Source organism: Notamacropus eugenii, chromosome 4 (genome assembly GCF_028372415.1).
Source record: "Notamacropus eugenii isolate mMacEug1 chromosome 4, mMacEug1.pri_v2, whole genome shotgun sequence".
In the NCBI taxonomy this organism is placed as follows: Eukaryota; Metazoa; Chordata; class Mammalia; order Diprotodontia; family Macropodidae; genus Notamacropus; species Notamacropus eugenii.
In genome coordinates, this window is record NC_092875.1 from 408,586,173 (window position 1) to 408,610,651 (window position 24,479).

The window sequence follows — 24,479 nt, forward strand, 5'->3', positions numbered from 1 at the left end:
GATAGCTTCCCAGTTTAATTATTCTTGCTGAAGTTTCTATATTGCTAAAGAAATAAAAGTGCTATCAAAATATTAAAGGTAATTATTTTTAACATTAGTTAAAAATTATTTTAAAATTTTCACATCTTCCCAGTTGTGGTACCCTGGAGAGTAAAGTCCTAATTCCCCATCCTAGTTACGGCTCTGGAATAGATCATCGTTAATAGTACTCTCCACTAGTATCTCCACTAAGTATAGTATCTCCACTAAGGGAAGCATTTTGATAGCCTGCCTTGTGGCCCTTTTGTACCTGATCCTCTAAATAGAGTTTTCAGAACACTTCAATATCGACTTCTTATCCAGGGGATCAAGTCTATGTGGGCCTGAGTGGGGAGACATTGTGAATTTCTCAGCCTAATTCTCCCCTTTCCCTCTTCCTTTTCTACCTAGTGGTTCAGCAGGCAATATCCTTGTCTTTGAGGAAATGGGGTCCGCTCAACATAGGGTAACAAGGCCCAGGACTCTGTTTTATTGAAACAGAGGTATTGGTTATAGGAGAAGAGGCAAGAGTCCACTTATTGGAAGTGGGATATAAGGCTAAAGTGGAATCAGAAATTGAATTTGCTGTCTTTATGAGTCTTTATATACCCCCTTACAAGGGGCTGGATTACTCCCAGAGCTTGAAATAATACAGAATTTTCAGTTGGGAATTGTGGCCCCAGCTGTAGAGATTTGGGGAAGGAAGCCAAGAGAAAGGTTATTACAGTGAGTCTCATTCTGGATCTCTTTATCCTGTTGTTTTCTTCTGAGAATTTCTGGGCATCTCTTTTACTTTTGTTTTTTCTGTATTATGCCTATTAACCTGAAAAGTATCTGCTTGGCTTTACAGTGTTATTTGGGCATTTTTCTTTTTTCCCATTAAACTTGAATTCAAAGTTTTCTTGGTCAAATTAATGTTTCTCTCTGCCATTTTTTTAAAAAACTAGTTTTTGTGAGATGTGCTCTTTACTTGTCAAGAACTCACCATTTTTGTATCCTAAACTGAGGTCCAGCAATTGAAATTCTGGTTCTCAGTACCATTGACATAACCTACTAGTCACTTACCATCTTTTTTCTTTCAATGCTCGTATCTTTCAAAGGAAGAAAATGTGGTTTCTGCTGTTTCTTCTAACTTAAATCTTCTGATCACTTATCACTAAGTACTTCAGTTTTCTACTTAGTACTTTAAAATCACTAGAAATGCATTTCTAGATTCTCCAAACAATAGCATTTCAATTTATTTTGTTAAACTTGCATAATATTTATGTCAGTGACTTAGCTAGCTCTATTGAAATTCCATAATATTATGGCACTGTGGAATATTCAAAAGTATAACGTACAGGTAGATAGTCAAAAGAGCTATATAAGGGAACAATATAGGGTCTGTTACAGATTGAATATGTAATCTTGAAAAATTCACTTCACCCTTCTAACCCTCAATATACTCACTTCAAAAATACATGGATTAAGCTAGATAGTTTTCTCTGGTTATTTGCAACTCTAACATTATGTTAATTAATGTAATAAATCAGCATAGTTTAAGACATAGTTCTTGAGAATCCTCTGTACATAAAATATTTTTAGGAATAAATTTGGAATTTCAGAAAACTGCTTTAACTATTTCAAGTTACTATTTTAATCTTCTGAAGGAATAATTTATTCAGGAGTACCTTTAAACCTGCAAGAACTATAGCACATTCTGAGCATGCCAAAATGAATTTCATAGGATTAGTTTATATCATGGAAGAATTTCTCTTGATTGAAGTGATAAAAGATGAAAATCACCCCTGGTAACAGAATTGAATGATTTTGACTCCACATCAGTGTTTTTCCGTAAAAAAAAAGAGGGCATGTAATGATTAGGCCCAACCACACCTCATTATTTTTTTTTTTTATGAGCCATTACTTATGGCTTATGGCTTATATGAACTTGTGAAAAGACATGTAAAGGTGAAATTTCACCAATTAAACAAATTCACACCAGCATAGGAATAGTCATTAATTTTCTTCATTCAAAAATAATATTGTTGGACTAAGACAAAGGCACAGATAGACAGCTCTGCTCAGGTCATCAGCTGATACTGAAGATATCTCCCACACTGTGTAATAAATGGAACCTACTGTTAGAGAGTAAAGTAAATATCCTTTTAAAAACATACACACAATGACACTTGAGTCATTTGTCTATTTTGGGAAATGAAGTGTTGGAAATGAGTGCATTTTCATACAACTGAAGCTTACCCTTCAAGCAATAAAACTTTTTCTTTCAGTAATTTCTGATGGAAATATTTAAAAAATATAAAGGGGGTGGGAAGGGGGAATAAACATCTACATCTAGCCTATTATGTGTCAGATGCTATGCTAAGTACTATTATCCTCACAATAGCCCTCTGATATGGATGCTATTATTACCCTCATTTTATAGTTGAAGAAACTGAGGCAAATAGGCTGAAGTGACTTGCAGAGGATCACACAGCTATTAAGTGTCTGAAGCTAGATTTGAACTTAGGTCTTTCTAACTCTAGACCCTGTACTGTCTACCATGCAGCCTAGCTGCCTCCCTTACTTCCCTCTTTTACTCCCCCCCATTTAAAAAAAGATTATAATAAGTGCTACTTAAACTTGTTCTTGATTCAAGGCCATCATTCTGAACATTAGATTTCCAATGTGCTGTAAGGTAGTGATGTCCACAAGGGGATCCTTGGGGTATGGCATAGGGCTCCACAGGCTTCCATAGACTGTTGTGATTCAGTTTAGTTCCCTTTTCCTGCTTTTTTTGGGGGTTTCCTACATTGCTTTGTATTTCCAGCTCCTTATAAAATATGTAGTAGGTACTTGGGAAATGATTAATAATAACGATAGCTAACATTTATAAAAAGGGCAGCTAGATGGTTCAGTGAACAGAGTACAGGCCTGGACTCAGGAAGGCCCTATTTGCCTCAGTTTCCTCATCTGTCAAAATAGCTGTAGAAGGAAATGGCATACTGCTCTACTGTCTTTGACAAGAGAACCCTGAATGGGGTCACAAAGAGTCAGACATAAGTGAAAAGAGTGAACAGTAACATAAATATGACATATGTGCCAGGCATTGTGCTAAGTGCATTACAGTTATTGTCTCTTTAGATCACTTAGCGTGGGTGGTAGACGATACTATTATCCCCATTTTATAGATGAAGAAACTGAGTTAAACAGGTTAAATGACTTACTTAAGCTTCCATGACTAGGACGTTTCTGAGACCGGATTTGACTTAGAACCCTTTGCCTGTAGTCAGGAAGACCTGTCTACTGTGCCACTTTCATACCATTGCGTTTCCTGATGAATTGGGTTAGAGGGATATTTGGATCCATTTAACGTCTCCTTGTAAGATGAAATGCCATTTCTTTTGTGGACATTTAAAAACCAACCAAACAAAAAAACAAAACCCTTTCCCAGGCTGACTCCAGCCTTCCTTTCAGGACCTGTTAAACATTATTTGTCATCCAGCACTAACAGGACTATCCAGAGAAATCAGTCTTCTTGATGTTCTGTAAATATATAGATTTCTGTCTCTGTGCTTTTCCCCAGGCTGTCCTGTGTGCCTGGAATTTACTCTCTCCTCATTTCTGTTTCTTAGAGTCCCTAACCTCTTTCACAGATCAGCTTGTGTCAGGTCTTGTTTAAGACCTTTCCTGATTTTTTGCCCCCCTGCTCCTAGCAGCTAGCGTCTCTACCTGCCCCTCACAGTTAATTTGTATCGTTTGTATTTATTTATGTGTGATGTAAGTACTTGAGAGGCATCTGCCACTTTGAAGGGTGAGTTCCCTAAATAATACTTATCGCATGTTCAAAGTACTGTATGGGTTCTCATCCTTTAAACTAATGAGCCACCAATGGTATAATTGATACACCCTTTAATAGTCACTCAGAGGACAGGATTAATTCAAAGTAAATGACATTTAATGAAGTGGAGTACTAAGAAAAGTTGCAACAGTGCATTCCTCCTATATGCTTAGGGTGCACTCTGTCAAATATGTATAGCCATCATGGAGAACACACCTAGACACACATGTAAGGAACACATGACCAGCATATATGTGGGGTGGCATCTCTGCTGTCTTCTAGTGGTGTCATTGTGGACCTTCTCATGACCCTAAACTTGTAGTCTCTGCTGGATGGGGCTGTTTCCCACCTTTTCTAGTAGTTGCCACGTTCTGCTGTGTTGAAACTCCTCATGCTCTTTTGACTTAAAGCCTATGCTTTTTATTTTCACTAGCTGTTTTAGAAATCTTTTCCGTGGCACCAGCAGAAAAATCTTTTTTCTCTTGATTCTTCTGCGACTTGACTCACTTTCTTAGGAAGAAATTTTCAGCCCCAGATTCCAAGTTCTTTAAACTAAGATCAGACTAGTCTCACCCAGCTGATGCTTTTAGACTTCTGTGTACTCCTCTTTCTGGTGAGGGCCTTGGTTCCTTGGAAGGAAAGAACGAAACAAATATTTTTTGAATGCCTGTGATGTGCCAAATGCTGTAATTATGTCCTTTAATATATTATCTCATTTCCTCACAACAACCCTGGGATGTAGGTGCTATTATTATCCCCATTTTACAATTGAGGAAATCGAGGCAGATAGAGTTTAAGTGTCTTGTCCAGGGTCACACAGCTAATCATTCACTATCTAAGGCTGGATTTGAACTCAGTTTTTCTTGATTTCCAGGCCCAGTTTTACTCACTGCACCCCCTAGCTGCTCAGTTATTTACTTTGTAGCTTCACAATTTTGTGCATTGTTCCATTAGTCAGTAAACATGTATTAAGTACTTTTTGTGTGCCAAGAATTGGGGATATAGACAGAGTCTAAAGACAGTCCTTCAAGGAGCTCACAATCTAATGGGATGAGAAAACAAGCAAATCAATATGTACAAACAAGCTATATCCAAAATAAATTGGAAACATTTAATAGAGGGAGGGCAGTAGAATTAAGAGGTTGGGCGAGGCTTAAAGGAAGCCAGGGAAGCCAAAAGGTGGAGATTAGGAGGGATAGCATTTCAGGCATAGTAGATGGCTAGGAAAAATGCTTAGAGCCAAGAGATGGAGAATCTTGTTTGGGGAAAGCAAGGAGACCAGTGTTATTGGATGAAAGAGTATGTAGCAGGGAGTCTGGCCTAAGAATACTGGAAAGATGAGTGTGGGGCTGGTTATGAAGGGTTTTGAGAGTGAAATACAGAAATTTATATTTAATCCTGATGGTGAGAGATAGCCATTGGAGTTTATTGAGTATAGGGTAATGACATGGTCAGACTTACTTTTTAGGAAAATCACTCAAGTAGCTTCATGGAGGTTGGATTGGAGTGGGAAGAGAGTTTTGGTGTCTAGGCCAAATAGCTAAGCTATTGGCAATAGTTCAAGAATGAGATGATGAGGGTCCATATCATGGTGGTGGCAGTATCAATGGAGACAAAGGCGGTATATTTGAGAGATGCTAGAAAGACACTATTGGCAGTCCTTAGCAACAGATTAGATATGAGGCATGAGAGATAGTGAGAAATTCCGAATGACTCCTAGGTTGGGAGCCTGAGGGTCTGGGAAGATAGTGGTGTCGTCTACAGTAATAGGGAAATGAGGAAGAGGAAGAGTTTAGAGGTAAGATAATGAGTTCAGTTTTGGACGTGTTGAATTTACTATGTTTACAGGGCATAATAGTTTTAGATGTCTGAAAGACAATTGGAGCTGCATCACTGGAAGTCAGCAGAGTTTGGGCAGGATAGGTAAATTTGAGAATCATGATTTTAGAGATGGTTATTAAATCCCTCGTTGCTGATGAGATCACCAAATGAAGTAGTATATCAGGAAGAGAGGAGAGGGCCCAGCACATCTGTGGGATGCCTGGAGTGTTACATTAAAATGTCATCTCCTGGAGAGTTAAGATGGTTTAATTATTTTTTATGTTCCTGGCACATTGTTGTTGTTGTTCAGTTGTTTCACTCGTGTCTGACTCTTAGTGACCCCATTTGGGGTTTTCTTGGCAAAGATACTGGAGTGGTTTGCCATTTCCTTCTTCCTGGCACATAGTAAACACTTAATAAACAATTATTATTTGACTCAAAGGTCAGGGATTTCACCCTGACATTCAGTATACTTCCAAATTTTCATGTTTCACAGCCTGAATATAAAAGAGATAATGGTTATTTGCATAACTACGAAGTTTTGTGGGTCTGGTGTTCTTTACATTTTCAGATGCTAAAAGTCTCTCCTGTTTCTCACTGGAGAAAGTATGTTACCTGGGCACAAGGCCTAACTTTGCCCAGTCATCTGCTCCGCAGTCGTAAATTAGTTGTAACGCATACTTTGCTCCTCTGCCGTAAATATGGGGAGACAACCCAGTTACTCTTCACTCCAGAAAAATTCTTCATTTATTTCTTCCTTTACCTCCAAAGTAGAAGGAATTTTCTTCATCTTCCTCCGACCCTACCAAATGATCCACTAGGAATACAATCCTTTCCGGAGTCCCTAGGTCTCAAGGTTCCTACATGGCTTTAAGATTAGAACTCCCACCTAGGGCATGTTTACTATTCTCATTCTAGAGCAGACAAATATAGTCAATGAAAAGTTGCTATTTAGTAGAGAAGATAGTATCCCTAGAGGGGATAAACCTAGGCGAGCATGTGAAAGGGAATTTTGGGAGATATGGGAAGCAAAGGACAGAATTTCAGAAGTACAAGGGTGATCTTAAAAGGTCACCTTTTTGAATGCTTCCAGGTAATTTGTCTTTTTTCTAAAATGTGGCACCCTGAATGGAGCATGGTGTTCTTGTATACCATTCTGGTCAGACAGTCTTTGGAGTATGTACCTTCTTCTTTTTTGAATGTTTACTTTTCTTAACCTAGCCTGAGTTAGTATAAACTTTTTTGGTACCATGTCAATAAAATTGGCTCACATTGAGAATGTGGTTTCCTCAAGTACTAGTTTTCTTTTCACTCATAGGAACTGCTTTCTAGCCATGCACACTGTATCCTGCATTTATAAAACTGACCTTTTTAATTCATTGCATTATATATATGTAAATCAATTGTAGAGTTTTGTATTTATCTTTGTTAAATATCATTTATATGTTGTATATACATACGTATGTATAGCATATATATCATATATACACATATTTTCCTAATTGATCCATTTTTCTGTTCTATTAAATGGATCTCTACAACATTGTCATCTGCAGTTTTGGAAAAAAATACCCCTTTCATTACTTCATCTTTGCTCCAAGGTGTAATGGGACATGAGAGAATTAAAACAGGATTCTAAAGCAATTATAGTCTATAAAAATTTTAAATTGCTCTTCCATGTCAAAGATCATATATGGATGCAGTAAGTAACTATCAATTCAGTCAATCTAAGGTTAATAGATAGTAATGTTAATGACTGATTTTTAGATCTGGCCATTCAGCTATTTTCAAATTGACCAAAAGTTTGCTAACCTCTGGTCTAATTCTTTTCATCAAATCTGTAAAAATATCATGAGAGATTTTGTCTAATGCTTTGTGAAAGTACCACTGTACTCTGATTACAACATTAATCTACTGGTGTAGTTATTCTATTGGAAAAGAAAATGAGCTTATACATGCATGACTTTCTCTTGCTGAGACTATGTTAACTTCTAATGATGAGATCTTTACTTCCTTTTTTTTGAAGACTTAGAAACCATTCCTTTAATAATGTGTTAGAATTTTGCCAGGAATTAAAGTCAGTCTCATTGGCTTTTTGTTTGCAGACCTAAAATAAATAATAGAACCTTTTCCTATTGTCCAATACCCTGCATGTCTTCTAAGATTTTGCTGAAATCATTAAGAGTGTCTCATGTTTGCCAGTTCTTAAAATCATATATTTTGAGCTGGAATTGACCTTAGATTTCATTCGGTGCCAAAATAATATAGTTTGTCTCAGGCTTATAATTTAAATTCAGTCATAATAGGTAGATTCCATCTTTTCACTTATTTTGGATTTCCATTCCTTGTTAATCATTAATCCTTCCTTGTCCAGAAATTTTTTTCCTTGGACAAAAACTTGGGAGTAAGATTAAAGTTAAGTAGTCTGTCACGGTGAAGTGTTGCCATTATCTCATCCATCACAAACCTTTGGTCCTCCTATTGATCCTAACATAACTTTAAAAAAAAAAAAAAACAAAAAAATCTTTTGTTGTCCTCAGCATCCTTAGCATTCCTTGCCATTCTTAGCTTTACGTTTAGGCTTTGAAATCCTGACACTGTTCATACCACATCATGCTCTTTTGTATGCTCTCCTGTTACTTGACCATTTTTCCACCTTTTACATACACACCTTTAAATATTTTGAGCTGTACAATGAATTTTTTGTGCTACTGGTATCTTTAGGCAGGCCTTCCTTTTTCTTCCCTGTTGAATAATTTCTACATGTGTCTTCAGACTCTTCTCATTTCTCTTGGCTCAACTCACAATGCAGAATATTAGTTGTATTCCAGTGATCCTTCCTCTAAACCCTTCAGAAACAACACATCCAGTATTTATGGTACACATTATATTATTCCTGGCTTTCCTCTATATCTTGAACTCTATAATGGAGCAACCACTGAGGTTCATATTTCTAATTCAGTAGCCAGTTTCTTCTTAGTCAAAACCAGGCTGGAATAACAACTTCCCCTTGTCACTCTGCTCACCAGATGTCAACTGCTCTACTTTTGATAGAGCTCAAGCAGATGCCAGATATCTGAAATTTCCTATCACTACAATTATATTTCTATGTCAGAGTTTTCTTTAATGACATTTAATTGATCCTTTTGTCCAGATATTCCATCCTATACCCTGTGACAACACTGCTTCTACTTTCTCCTTCCATTAATCCTCAACCAAAAGCTTTTCACCCTGATTCCCTTCTTAGATTTTCAGATTTCCTCACGTAAGTATAGTTCCTTAAGGTAAAATGTTTTTATGTTTCTTTTTAGAATATTCCACTAAGATGTAATTTTGATGGGAGCAAGTTTCATTTTTGAGTTTGTATCTCTAGGTCTTAGCACATAAAAGGCACTTGATACATGCTTGTTGATTGAGTGACTGATCTCTATTAAGTTGGCCTAGATCTAGGTCACAGAGAAACTTTAATTCAATACTAAGAAATTTAGACTTTACGCTGTAGGCTCTGGGTAGCCATTGAGAGTTACTGAGTAGAGGAATGATATGATCTCTCTTTGTTAGTCAATTGAAAAGGTAAGTCAAGAGAGCTGAAGATATCTGAAGGAAGCAGACATGCTCTAGGAGCACTTACGTTGTTTCTATCTTACAGCTAATCATTTTGGCATAGAGTAGTTTACTTGTTTCTGTGTACTTGGACCCTTATATTTTTCCTATTATAGAGTGATACAGGGCAGGAAGACAGAGGGATAGATCATGTGGAACTCTTATTACAACATTATAGTATAGCCTTAATAGTTATGGGTACCTGGGGATCTAGCCCAATTCTCATGTGTATGTAAGGGTATGTTGCTGGTGTGCTTATTCTTGGGAAAATCTAGTCAAGAGAGTGGATGTTATCTGTATATTCCTTCCATTTCCTGCATTGTGTACTTTTTGGCCTGGGTAGTTCACAAACTGCTCCAGAGTCCAGGCCTAACTACAACTATCTGTGAAAATTTTAATGTTCTTGTTAAACCCTTTCTGAGATGACTCTTTTTTTCAATTAATTTATTTGTTTTCAGTTTTCTACAATCACTTCCATATATCTTAGATTTTTCTCCCTCCCTCCCTGAGACAGTGTTCAATCTTATATAGGTTCTACACATACATTCTTCTTAAGTACATTTTTACCTTAGTCATGTTGCATAGAAGAATTAAAATGAATGGGAGAAACTATGAAAACAAAGCAAAACAACACAAGAGAAAATGTTCTGCTTCATTCTGCGATCCAATTCCATAATTCTTTCTCTGGATGTGGAAGGCATTTTGCCTCAAGAGTCTATTAGGAATTTTTTAGGTCTTTGTATTGCTGGGAAGGGCTAAGTCTACCAGAAAAATTCCTCACACACTGTGGTTGTTGCTGTGTATAAAGTTCTCCTGGTTCTGTTCCTTTCACTCAGCATCAGTTCATATAAGTCTTTCTAGGCCTCTCTGAAGTCTTCCTGTTCATCATTTCTTATAGCACAATAGTATTCCATTACATTTGTATATCACAACTTGTTCAGCCATTCCCCAGTTGATGGGCATCCCCTCGATTTCCAGTTCTTGGCCACTACAAAGAGAGCTACTATAAATATTTTTGCACATGTGGGACCTTTTCCCATTTTTATGATATAGAAATATCAGAGCTTGTTTGTAGGCATCAAGGATAGTGCCAGTAGATAATTAAGGAAAAGGGAAAAGGAAATAAACATTTATATAATACCTACTATATTACAGGTGTTGTACTAAGCACTTTACAAATATCCTATTTGATCTAACAACAAATAGCACTGTAAAATAGGTGCTGTTATACTTCCCATATTCCCATTTTATAGTTGAGTAAACTGAGACAAATAGAGGGTAGGTGACTTGTGCACTAACAGTTAGTAAGTGTCTGGGGCCAGATTTGAAATCAGGGCTTCCTGACTCCCCTTGCCCAATACTCTATCCATTGCCATCTGGCTACTTAAGGATGAAAGGTATTCAGTCTGCCAAAGCAGATGATAGGGGAATGGTTATCAATATAAATAGATGGAGTGGTCTTGAAAAAGTGAAAGACTATCTCTTCCTCTGGGACTGGAGTAAAGTTTAGGAATGATGTCAAGAGGTTTTGTGATGCAGAGTAAGGTGAATGAGGGAGCTCAGTGAATGTGTTGCCTTCTCAAGTGGATTATGAGTTGAATTCTGCTGGAAGTGGGGAAGTAGAGAAGTTTTGGAACAACTGCTATGAGGAGTGGAATGGAGAATCAATTTGGGAAGAGAAGCAAGGAATGGAAGATGCCCTTGCTGCAGTGAGGGGCCAGTTGATATTATCAGCACCAACATTTATACATCCATGTAATTATACTCTTGTTTATCCCATATTTCTTCATCTGTTACTCCAAAATAGTATGAGAGATTTTATCAAATACTTTGCTCCTAATATCTAGGTATGCAGTCTTTATAGCATCCCTCTAGTGCATCATGGATGGTGCTTAATGACTTTTATCCAGGTTGGGACAACAAATTGGAGAAGTGGGAGGTTTTCAAAGTACACGAGGGTCCTTCATGACAGCAGCTAAGCTCTAAAATAAAATTACACAATATTTACAGTGTATGCATATATACAGTAAGCACACAGTTGTACATATATGCTTACAAGTCTACATATAGTTACTGTGTGATAGTGCCCCGGAAAACTCTCTCATCCTAGTCTTAGAGACCAAGATGAAAACTCCAGACTGATTACTTTTTCTCTTTAATCTGCACCAAGCCAGCATATAAAGGAAACAGTATTTATAGGGAAAGATTAAAAGGTTCTTTTATAAATTGCTCCAGCACTCCAGAGTAATAGGAGTATAATAAATACGTAGAAATAACTACAAGTTGAAAGGAATGGCACTTTGCAAATGTGGGTGCAGTCAGTGTTTTCTAAGCCCAACAAATTTTTTTTCTGTCTTATGGATAAGTGCCTTAATCACTCATATTGAGACCAGACTTCTGAAGAAACAGAATACCAATATTTGAATCCTTATCTTTTTTCCTTACTAATTTTCATAATTCATGAAATCAGAAATGATTTAATAAGATTCTTTAGTCTAATATCCTCATTTTACATGGAGCATCCCCTCTGGGCCGCCATCCTGACTCTGTTCATAGGTTTGCAGGTTGAGTTACCAGCTGGTTTTCTGTATTCTAATTCTAAAGTACTTTGTGGGTTTGTTCTCCTAAAAATATAGTTTATGGAGTCACATCAGTGAGCTTAACTTTAGTAGTCAGCCATTTGATAAAATTTATTCGAAATGTCATAGTAAGAATAATTGTTATAAAATATCATCCTGTATCCCATAGACCTGCATGTGGTATCCATGGGAAGAGTGGGCAGAAATTTAGGTTATGCTGCTTGTGGGGCACACATGTTTAGAACATATGTGGCTAAAGCATCTCATGCCTCTGGCGCATTACAGCCCAGATGTTTTCTTATGTCCTCATGGTACTTCCCCTGGCACAGTTTCTCTATTAGGAGTGTAGAACTGTTGGATTTTAGCATGGCTGATCCCAGTAGGAGACATCCATTCATTTGTTCTTCCCTCAGCAATTAGACAGCAGAAAGAAAATATAGTTACTAATTATTTTCTCATTGACTGTGCTGGAAAAAAAAAAATGTGCCTCATTATTCACTTTGAATCTATGACCTTTCTTCCAAGAAGTAGTAGTATATGTCATCTTTGTTCCAGAGAATCATGATTTATTTTATAGATTTGTCTTAAAGCTTTTCAAAGTAGTTTTACTTTATAAAGTTGTTTTTATTTTATAAATTATTCTTCTATTTTTGTCCGCTTCACTCTGTATCAGTTCATACAAGTCTTCCCAATTTTCTCTGAAACTGTTCATGTCTCACCTAAATAATTCAAGGCTCCTTAACTGATCTCCCTGTCTTAAAACTATCTCTACTTAAGTCTGTTCTCTGTGCTGCTGCAAAAATGATTTTCCTTGAATGTAGATTTGACAATTTCATTTATAAACTTCATGGTTCCCTATTGCCTCGAATTACCTAAAAAATTTCTATGTTGTTTAAAGCCTTTTACATACTTACTCCAGCCTATCTTTCCTGGTTCCTACTTTCTACCTCTCCTACACTCTGCAGTCCAGCCAATATGGCCTCTGTTCCTCACACAAGGCACTCCATATATTTTCTCTATGTTTGGAATGCCCTCCCAACTCACTTCTACTTTATAGACTCCTTCTCTTCCTTCTAGATACAATTCAAGCACCGTCTTTTACTCCAGGCCCTTTCTGATCACACTATAATTTCAAGTGTCCTTCTCTTTGTATTTAATGTGTAGTATTTTTTTCTTTAAAAGTATTCTGTATATATACATATATGTCTTTGTTATCTAACCTTTTGGCATATAAGTTGCTAGTGAGTATGAATTATTTCTTTGATTGTGTTTATATCTCCAGTATCTATCACAGTGGTTGGTGTATAAAAGGGATTTAATAAATACTTATTGATTGATTGTAAGATGTCTCAGTCTGATTACTAGATTTTCTAGAAAAGATTTAAGTGTTTTGCATAGATATAGGAGATATTTTTGAAAGAAAGAGCCTAGAAATTTTTATGCCTAGTGAGTGGAAATATAGAAGTCATTAACACCTTTAAGTTTGGATCTAATACTGCAGTGGTATTCAAAGGTTTCTTGTTACACATCCTTATCAGTAAAAATGTTTGAGCATGAAATCTAATATATGTGTATTATCTAGAAATCATGTAACTAGTTATATTAAATATCATGTATCTAACAAAACATAAACATTTAAAGATGATAGAAATGAAAAATGATATTTAAAATCTGTTTTATTTCTAAATTTCCCCTGTATCACTCCCTCCCATCCGAGAGAGCCATCTTATATAATTTATAATTTTTTTAAACCAAAAGAGAAAGGAGGATGACAGTAAGTCAACCTAAATAATACATCAAAAAATTCTGAAAATATATACAGTATTCCAAATTTGTGAACCTCCCACCTCTGTAAAGGAATGTAGGAAAATGACTTCTTACGTCTCTTCTTTGGAGTCATGCTTGTTCTTTACAGTTTTTAGACATTAACTTCTTTATTGTTTTGTGGTGGTCATCGTTCATTCCATTTAAATTGTTGTCATTCTTGTGTATGTTGCTTTCTTTGCTCTACTTACTGCACTCTGAATCAGTTCATTTAAGCTTTTCCATGCTTGTCTGTATTCATCAGAGTCTTCATTTCTTGAAATGCAGTAACATTCTATTACATTCATATGTCACAAGTTTTTCTTTGAGCCATTCCCGATTGGATGGGCATATACTTTCTTTCTTGTTCTTAGCTATTACAAACAATATTGCTGTAAATATTTTGACATTTATGGGGACTTTTTATCAGTAAACTATTTGGGGTATATGATTACTAGTAGAATCTCTGGGGCAAAGGGTATGGACGTTTTATTTGCAGAATTCCAAATTATTTTCCAAAATGTTTATATGAGTTCATAGCTATACCAACAATACAGGAGTGTGTCTGTCTGCTTACAGCTCCTCCAATGTTGACTATTTCTGTCTTTTGTCATTTTGACCAATTTGTTGGATGAGAAGTGAAACCTTTGGGGAAACATTTTCATATACATCTTCATATTGTATTCTCCTCCTCGTTATTGCTAATTCCACATGATTTGTCAGTTTGGTCCTTATGCTTCAATACTTTGAGGTCCTATTATGTCATCCATCTGTGTATTCCCTGTACCAACTAAAATCACAGCCTCTATATAAATGAGTGGCTGTTATGAGTTCCTGTGATAACCAAAACTCATTATCATGTGGTCAACTTGATGAGCCTTTTTTGAGTTTAGCCAGGTTGGCCCAATACCAAATATGCCATCTATCGTATCATTCATCCTTAAAGCCTCTTTAACTTAATAGAATATACCAGGGCTTGTGCTCCACTGGTATAGCTTTGGAGAATACATGATCACCTTCCTACCATAGTGAATCATGGGAGTATGGATTTAATTTTGGAAACTCTTCCCATTTTTTATTTTGGTTACAGCATATATTACTTTTATTTGAACATGGAAGGGTGATTGACCCTCTTCTTAGAATGAATCTCTCCCCTCCCCACACATCTGTATACATATGGGCCCTTGTGCCCATTTTTGCACATACACCGTAGAGGTTCTTATGCTGCTTCAGTCCTCCCCTCTCATTGCCATTTAGGGAAGGACTAGACAAAGTGAGAAAAGGGATATGGCATTGGCAAAAGAGGCACTAATTTCTTTCTTTGAGGTTTGAAGTTAAGGAGAGGGCAAAATTAGAGGCAGCTAGGTGATGCAATGTGTAGAGTAGGACTTGAAGGCATGAAGTTCTTAATTTGGGTCCTGCTTCAGACCCTACTGTGTGAGCCTGGGCAAGTCCTTTTATCTCAGTTTTTTCATCTTTAAGTGAAAACAATAATAGCATGTTCTTGACAGAGTTGTGATAAAATGAGATGATATTTCTAAAAACCTTTTGCAAACCTTAAAGAACTATATAAGAACTTCCTTCTCCTCCTCCATCATCATCATCATCATCATCTCCCCCTTTTTCTCCTCCTCTTCCTCTTCCTCTTCTAAGTCTTCTCTTCTGGTCCTCAAGCAAAACAAAAAACATCAGCCTTGAGGTGACTTGGCCTAGGGGATACAGCACTAAACTTAGAGCCAGAAAGCACAGAGTGCAAGTCCTGTCTCAGATAGAATTATTGATCCTAGTTACTTAACCCTTTTCTGTCTCAGCTTCCTCACGTATAAAGTGGAAATAATAAATCACAGGGTTGTTATGAAGTTTAGATGAGATAGTATAAGTAAACAAATTGCTTTATAAGCCTTAAATGTTAGCTGCTATAACAATAACAGTAATAATAACTATTATTTCTAAGATCTAAGGAAATTGGATTGGTCTGACACAATTTCTTTATTAAGAATGCGTCCTGACTGGTAGTTAGAAAAGGACTTTTCCTTTCTAAATGCTCATAAGCTGTTCTGTTATTGTGTTCCAGACTATGGCTAGGAGTGAAAGTCAAATTCATCAGTCTGTAGTGCAAAGAATCCACCTCTACCCGCTTTGGAAAACTTGGACATTTATCTATTTCCTGTTCTTAATCTTCATGGTTTTTTTCTGAAATCATGAATAAGGCTGCTCAGCAGTTACCCAGACACGTTCTGTAATAACTTGGGGAATAGTTAATTTGGGTCTCTTGATTTGCGCTTGTAGGTAGCAGCTAAGTGCCCTCTTGTTATCTTAACTCCCTCTTCCCCCAAAAAGCCTATAAGCAAAATAGGAATTGAATGATTCTGCTTTCTCTTTGTCATCTTAAACCTCTTTTACTCCAAACAGAAATCTTATCCCTTCCTGGATCTTCCTTTGGACTACAACATAGCTAACAAAGCATTTTTCTTGTCCTCAGCATTCACTGCTCTCCTTAGCCCTACCTCTAGCATTCCTGACATTTTTGTAGGTCAGTGCCATCTTTTGGTATTAATCCTTATTTTGTTGTCCTTCCCTCTATTTTTGTGTCTTGGCTCAGGAATTTTCTTTATCCATTGTATCTAATATATCTTCACTATCCCATCAGGGTTTGTTGTTGTTCAGTCATTTCAGTTTTTGTCTGACTTGGTGATCACAGTTAGGGTTTTCTTGGCAAAGATACTGGAGTGGTTTGTCATTTCTTTCTCCAACTCATTTGCAAATGAGGAAACTGAGGCAAACAGGGTTAAGTGACTTGCCTAGGGTCACACAGCTAGTAAGTATCCGAGACGGAATTTGAAGTCAGGAAGATGAGTCTAGTTGCCCCTATTAAGGTTACTGTCTGTAAGCTTCATTTGTAGGTTATTGCAGTCTCCTGGCTCGTCTTGTTGCCTTCAGTATCCCTTCTTTCCTATGCTTGTAAAAACATGCAGGTTTAATCTTTATAGCCCTACCCCAGTCTGCCTTTCCAGATTTAACCTCCAAGTGCTTCCTTCCCTATATGAATGTTCTACTCTAGCCAAACTAGTTTACTCTTGCTTTTCTTGCCTTCCAGTAAAAACATATGAAGTTCTCCACCCTTACTCTCATTCCCATATACATATCTAAATCATCCTCAGCTTTCAAGACCCAACCCTGAACCCACACATTCCTTGAAACCTCCCCTGATTTCACGAGACTAATGGCATTTCTCCTTCCTCTTACCTCCTATGTCACTTTGTGACACGTTTTTTGTACCACTAATATTTTGCCTAACTGTATTTTGCCTTGTCTTTTAGCCATTCGTATATATGCCCTCTCCCCGCCTAAACCATATTCTTGTGGAGGACAGGAGCCATTTATACTCTTGTTAACTCTATAGTGAACCTACTTTAGTTGTGTTCATCCTTCATTGCCAAAGAAGACCAGACCGTCAGAGAAACGATGACAATGACTTGTACTTGACTTTGTTTTGAGTGAGGGAGGGCTGTGCAGGTCACTGGCCTCACTTCTCCTCCAGAGCCATCTGAATCCAGTGACCAGATATTCATCAGGACCAGGATGAGGCAGTTGGGGTTAAGTGACTTGCCCAAGGTCACACAGCTAGTGAGTGTCAAGTGTCTGAGGTAAGATTTGAACTCAGGTCCTCCTGACTCCTACAGTGGTGCTTTATCCACTGCACCACCTAGCTGCCCCACCTACTTTAGTTAGGGACCTGGCGTATAGTAGTTGCTTGGTAAAGTCAGTGACATCTCGATTGATGGTGTCATTTGGATATAAAACTGGTCATCAATTTGTATTGAGTATAAAGCAGTAAAATTACTTGGTTACTGCACTGAAGTTGAGGGGCAGGTGCGCTGTGGGTCCAGCAAGCCACATCCCTAAGGATGGGTGAGAATTAGATAGTAGAGATTATAACTTTCTTCCTGCTTAAAGGCAACAAATGCAAACTAGCTGGTATTTTCTGCTGGCTCATTACATTACTAATTATAGAAATAGTTTTATACAAAGAAGGGGAAGAAAAGAGACTAGTGACATTTCATAGTGGAATAGCTCAGTTGCGGGGATCTGTTGTTACTGAATGACTTTCCTTGTGTGCTTACGTCAGAGGTTATAGGATCTTTCAGTATTGAATTCTGCTGTGTGAGGGGAGTGTGTGTGTGTATGCATGCACTTTAAGCTTCATGATTTGAGGATTTGACAACCTAGGGAGAAGAAGAGGCTTGGTTCACAGTGCTGCACACTAGCAAAGTGTGGATAAGGCTGGGCCCTAGAATAAGGGCCATTCTGAAGAAATAGGAATGGCCCCCCTGGAAGGGCTTTGATATCAGGATGCTTGGCCATTACGAGAAAGGAAGTCATTTCTGTGATTCCTTTTAGGTGTTTCTAAGTGCAAACTGATGGCCAAATAGTTATTGAAAAATATTTTAAGTAGTAGTTGTGTTCTCATATTGTGAGCTCCCTCTCCCCTTTTTATATTGTTCTGGATTCTATCCCTGTATGTCTTCTGTAGTATTTTAAAATTCTCTTTATGTGATAATATTCGTTGACTAGCTGATCTTTGAAAATGCTATTTTGATCATGTTACTTTACTCCCAAGAACCTACACAGCTTCCCAGTACCTAGCACACCAAGTCCTTTGCATGGTTGTCAGGGTCTTACTTTAATGAGGAGAAATCATTTCCATTGGTTCCAAGTTATACAGTTTCTACTCTAGTCTTCTCACTCTTCTCCGCACTCAGTTTTTTTTCTTATAGGAATATCATCAGCAAACATTTTAATATGCATAGAACAAAAAGAGGAGTGCATATCACTTGTTATTTCTTCTCTATTTTAAAAAGAATCTGTTGCACTTAACTCAATGATAACAATGTTGCCCTGCTTGTGTCCCTTTTTAAAGTTCTTTTTATTTTCTTTTGCTTACACTTGTTTGTCATGCCTCTTTACATTTCTTGGGCCTTTCTCATGTTGTTTTCCACATTAACAATGTCTTTCCTTCACTTTACCTATCTAACTTCTAACCAGCTTTCAGGACCTTTGGGCACATTTAAAAAAACAAACAAACAACCTTCATTAAAAATGTATTCATTCAGTTCAATTCAGCAAACATTTATTAAGTCCCTCTTTGTGTGAGGTCCTCGGTTAGCTATATTGTAATATGTTCCTATATTTTGGAAGTGCTCTTTAAGCCATCCTATTCCTCATTATGAAATTACATTGGCACTCAGTAACTGGAAAGCCCACATGGGCATGCTTTTTTCCAGTGAACTCATCAGTTCATTGGTATCTTAAAGAATGTTTTCTCCTTTCAAAAAGCCAAACAAAGCAAACACCTGGTTCCCTTCAGAGAACTTAGTTATAGGTCTTCATTAAAAATTTAATTCATGTTGACTCAGTAAAATCAAATACGTTGTAGGTTTTAATGGGCGGAGGGAGGGGGCAATCCTTGGAAGATCATTATTCTTTTACTATTTCCTTTGTCTTAAGCAAAAATACCATGTTCATGTACATCAGCCTAGCCCCCTCCTTAGGACTTCATGTTTAAATTTTGTAAAAGTTGGTAGGTTAACCATGTCTGTTTTCTAGAAGAGGAACTCTATCAAAGAGTTATGCAGAGTGAGGTAGTGCTGAGGCCTCCCAGGTGGGAAATAGAAAGGGTTCTAAGTTATTACTTGTTACTTCTCCATAATAACCTCTCTGTAGACCAGACCTATTTCTATAGGAGTATACCTTTTTGTAACATTACTTTCTTTAATAGTTGAACCTGAATTTCAGTTACAGAGATGAAAATTTACTCATTAGACTGTTTTTAGTCTCAGACTACTTAGAAGATGTTTTTGTTACTTCTTTTGAAGTCAGTTTGTTGATATAGAGTTCCCTCAAAGGAACTTGCTGTCTATGCTGAGAAAAAAGTGTCATTTCGTTTAAGGAGCAGCTAGCCAGACACCATTAATGTGGAATGGAAAACTCCACACATTCTTTGACTTTTTAATATAAAAACAATTTAAAAGCACTTACTGTGTGTGAAGCATTGTGTTAGGTGCTGTGTGAAAGACTAAAATTTGAAACCACCTTCACCATGAAACCTTAGCTGACCTCTCAATGTAAAAATGCCGTCATCATCCCAACTGTGCTCAAGCTTCTCCCAGTCCCCCATCATCGCATTTATTTCATTCTGCCTTGTATCACAGTTATTTTTGGCTTGTTCTTCCCCTAAGAAAGTTGTAGACATTGAGAACAGAGTTAATGTTTCCACATAACCTACCATATTGCTTTGAACTTAAACAATACAATTTTGCTGAATGGAATTGCTGAGATGTATGACAAGATTCCTGATCTTGTGAGTTTTGCAGTCTACTTGAGAGATACGGCATATTCCAAAATAAAATTACTGCAATGATGACAGTATCATCAAAATCTTCTTCTTCTTCCTCCTCCTTCTTTCCCTCCTCATCCTCGTCCTTCTACTTCTTCTTCCTCCTCCTCCTACCATTTTTTGTTTCTGAACTGCTTTTGACTGAAGCTGTTCTTAAAAAAAAAAACAAGTTGGAAGATCTTCTAAAATGTCCAGGTTTGGGATTTTTCAGTAAAAATCAAACATTTACAGAGTAGGTCCTGCATCTTGGAAAAATGAATGCTAAATACAGAAGAAACCCATTTTTAAATTTGAGAACAAAATATTCATTGATACATAATCTTTTCAGTAAGTCTCATGTATATGTGTATACACACACACACATACACATATATACATTATGAGAGAATCTTAAAATCTGATTTTTTCCTTTCCTTTTTTTCTAATTTGTTAATTCGTCTAATTTTCTAATTTGTTAATAGTCCTAAACAATCATGACTATTGCTATTTTGGCTTATAGAGCACTGGATCTGCAATCAGGAAGGCCTAAGTTAAAACCTGTCATACTAGCTGTGTGACCTTGGACAAGTCACTTAAGTTTTGTTTGCCTCAATTTCCTTAGCTGTAAAACGTATATCATAATAGTACCCACCTCCCAGGGTTGTTACGAGGATCAAGGGAGATAATATTTATAAAGTGTTTAGTACAATTTCCTGGTACATAGTAGGTACTATGTAAGTGCTGCTACTGCTGCTTTTTCTTCTTATTATTATTACCACCACCTCATGGAGAAAAGGAAAATTGGAACTTGAGTTCTTTGTATATCCATACCATTAAAACAGAAAAGCTCCCTGAAATTAGGGCAATTTCATCATTGAGCTCTGACTCTGACTTTTAGCCTCATTCCCACTTTTATCCCATCAGAATCTTTCTAACTCATCATAATGCTTTCAAAGTTGTACTCCCATTAATGGAGGTGAGGGGACCAAGAAAATTTAGTGTGATTTGGAAATACTCTTATTGGGGATGTTTTTGTTGTATGCAAGAGTGAACTGTCTGGGTTATTATGTCTCCTTCATTCTAACAGTTTCCATATCTCCCATCTTTCCATCTGCCTTAGGGATAAACTCTCTTTCTTTGGTCTCTACTACTTTTTAGATTATAAGTCATCTATTTCTATGTCAGATACATTTGTTGAAATCTATAACTTTCAGGAATCAAAGAAGGCTTTGGGGTGATTTTGAACTATATACAATGTTTCGCAGTTAGACTTCAAGGTTGACTTACAGGTTGAAGTTTTTAGAGGATGGAAGGCGTAGCTCAAGCAATAGGCATTTTTTCCTCAAGACAAATGAACTTCAAAGAAATAGTTTCCAAAATTCATCCATGCAATAATTTGAATTTGATTATGTGCAACATAATCAATGAATTTATTGAATTTTTAATAACTTTCACTCCAAATAAATTGCTCTTCAATTACTAAGTGAAAGTAAAGCTTTAAAATCTCTTTGGAAATATTTTTAAAGGTGAACTTGAGCATCGCCATTGTTTTTCACAACACTTTCCATTGTTCTCTTTTTAAAAAACATACCAAAATGATCTGTGGTTTGAATAGTCCACCAGGCTCTCCATTTTGTCTCCTAGATTGATTGTACTTACTGATTTGTAATGCATCCATAGATTTTCAGGTTATGATATCATTAGCCTTCTGAAGCTAAGCAGAACTGATCAGCTCCTCTGCTGGGAAATACAGCTGATGTGGGAAACATTTGGGGTGTGATTCAGTAGGTTGTATTGTTCTTTTAGGAGATATTGAACTCATGCCGCAGTGTGACTCATGCTGTTCATATTAAGAGAATTGTGACATAGGAAGAGTTTTTCTGCGTTTATCTAAAAAATCCTTCTGCTCTTACTTTATTAGTTTGACAAAGAAATGTTGTATAATTTATCTTAACCCTCTTTCTCCCTTTGGATCTCCCTATCTGCAATCCTGTTCTCTGATTACTCCAGCTTATACTGAGTCTGATGTATGTCAATTCCTGTCATAGCAAACAGTTTAGCACTTTATTGTTAAAAGTTAACTTTTTTTGGTTAGTAAGTATTATTGTTGTTTAACTTTTGAGACATATAATATTGTTTTTTTAAAAAAAATTCTATTTTGTTTTGAAAGGGGCTGATAACATTAGGAAATACTGGAGTCGCTACTACCAAGGATCTCAAGGGGTAATATTTGTATTAGACAGTGCCTCTTCGGAAGAGGAACTAGAAACTTCTAGAAAAGAACTGCATTCAGCCCTTCAGCACCCACAGTTATGTACTTTGCCGTTTTTAATATTGGCCAATCATCAAGACAAGCCAGCTGCTCGATCAGTACAAGAGGTATGTCTTTGCTATGAGGGCAGTTCTGGGTGTATTCTTTTTCTTTATGTTTGCCTCAGCAAACTGGAATATTGAAAGATGTATATGATAAAGCATACATTTAAATATGATATTTATGCCCTTAATCTTGTTAGCAGAAACCTGTAATGCTCTGATGTGTGTTTATTCCTACAAACATCTGTTTCAGGGAGCAAAGAATTATTTACATGCTTGTTGAGACCAAGAGTGTCAAGCCACTTTTGTGAATTTTTTGTTTTCTCCTTTGAAGATGTATAGAAGTATTTGTCTAAAAGTATTATTTTTATATCCAAGATTTTTATAGTACATGTTTATAGCTGTTTGAGATATGCATAAAATCTATCATGGTGCTACCTCATCTCTTATCTAACACCATGCTCCTTTCCTTCTTCAATACTCATTATTGAAACTGGAGGAAACATTCCTTTCCAGGCTAAAATACAATTTTTTTTTTTCTTGGCTTGACAATTCCTAACCAACCAATGAATCCAGAAATGGTGTCATCTTCCTCATTTTGTTTTTCTTAAATTAATACATCTATGCTGTCTGTAAATAAGGCCAAGTTTTGGTGTTTCATTCAATATATTTTTGATTTGTGGCTTGAAATAGTATGACTTTAGCTATGGTAAGAGTCTAGTGAAATCACGTCTGTTGTGTTCTAGTGCCCCTGTTAACTTGTAGAATAATTCCATTTTCATTGTGAAAATTATTTCTCAAGTAATTTTGAAAGGAAATAATTAATTATAATGACATTGTAGTTTATAGTCTCAAAATGGAGCAAAAAGTCAAGAACACTGTAAATTTTAATTCAGTAAGTTCTGTATTATAGTGTGACTACTACCATGATTACTAGCCATAGAGTTTCTTATCTGCAAAACATGTTTTCATGCTATGTTGATTGTGATTGCTTTGGATGACATACTTTGAAGATGTAAAATGCTAAATAAGTATTGGGGCAGTACCATATTTATCATGCCTTAATTTTGGATGATTATTAATGGATACATGCGTGGAAGAGCTCTGTGCACTAAGTATGCTTGGATAATATGTTGCCTCATCAAATATAAAACCATATTTTATATGTTGCTTTAATTTACAAGTATCAAAACTCTTCATAATTATAGATGTCATATTAATATTCAGAGAAGTGAGTTTGTGAGAATCATCTGAATTTTAATTCCTGATGTGATTCTGATCCTTCGTTGTGGCCTTAGCTAATTCATTAACTTCTTGGCATTCATTTTTTCTGCATGTAGAATGGATATAGTAGTCCTTAATTTGGGATAACTGTGTTGATCAGTTTGGTAATGCCTATAGAGAACTCTTTAGTTGAAAAATGCATTTATTTTGGTGTTTGTTTTGGTGACTGTTTTGCTCAAGAACATATTTTCTTATAAACTCTTTCTCAACCTCTTTGTCCTGAGAACTGTTCTCTTAGGAGTTGTCTATAATTACTTAGCCCAAAGGAAATGTTCTTATTAAATACTATGCATTTTTAAAGGAAAATAGTCATTTAAAAATTGTAAGACTTTTGTAGTGGGAAAAAGAAATTTTGATTATCCATAATTATTTATTTTTCTTAATAAATGAGATGGCTGAATTAAGTATGTTATTCAAGTCTGATAGAAAACTCATTCAAATTCATTTTCAACGGTAAAATCAATGAAATTGAATAAAGGAAACTTTTAACAAATTAATTATATGCCTTATATATGTTGGCCAGCTCTTACTCCAAGAAATTCTCATTCTCATTCTTCCCATTGTTTAAGTATTCTTGCTGTTCTTTGCAGAATGATGAAAACGGTAAATTTCTCATTAAAATAGTCAGGAACATGCATTGAAAGTGGTCCATGCTTTTCATATGTAGAGAAATTATTTAGCTGTGATATTTTTTCCTTTTTTTTATTTGCATCAGTTATGACAACTCAGTTTTTGTCTGTGTATAATTTTCTACTCAGTATCACAAATCCCACCTTTGCCTGAAGTGAAATCTTTGTTTTGACTTAGAATTGGTTTAAAGCATACATGTAATATAAGCATTTGATTTAAGAACATTTTATTC

The 24,479-nt window shown here is 36.3% G+C and overlaps 1 protein-coding gene across 14 annotated transcripts in view; it reads left to right on the top strand.

Moving 5' to 3' along the window:
- Nucleotides 1-24,479, top strand: part of ARL15 (ARF like GTPase 15) — a 508,217-nt gene that overhangs the window by 227,264 nt on the left and 256,474 nt on the right. For all 14 annotated transcript variants that reach the window (XM_072605638.1, XM_072605639.1, XM_072605641.1 and 11 more), the window contains one exon: nucleotides 22,191-22,399. In XM_072605638.1, the coding sequence (XP_072461739.1) occupies nucleotides 22,191-22,399 (209 nt within the window). The remainder of the gene's footprint in view (nucleotides 1-22,190; nucleotides 22,400-24,479) is intronic.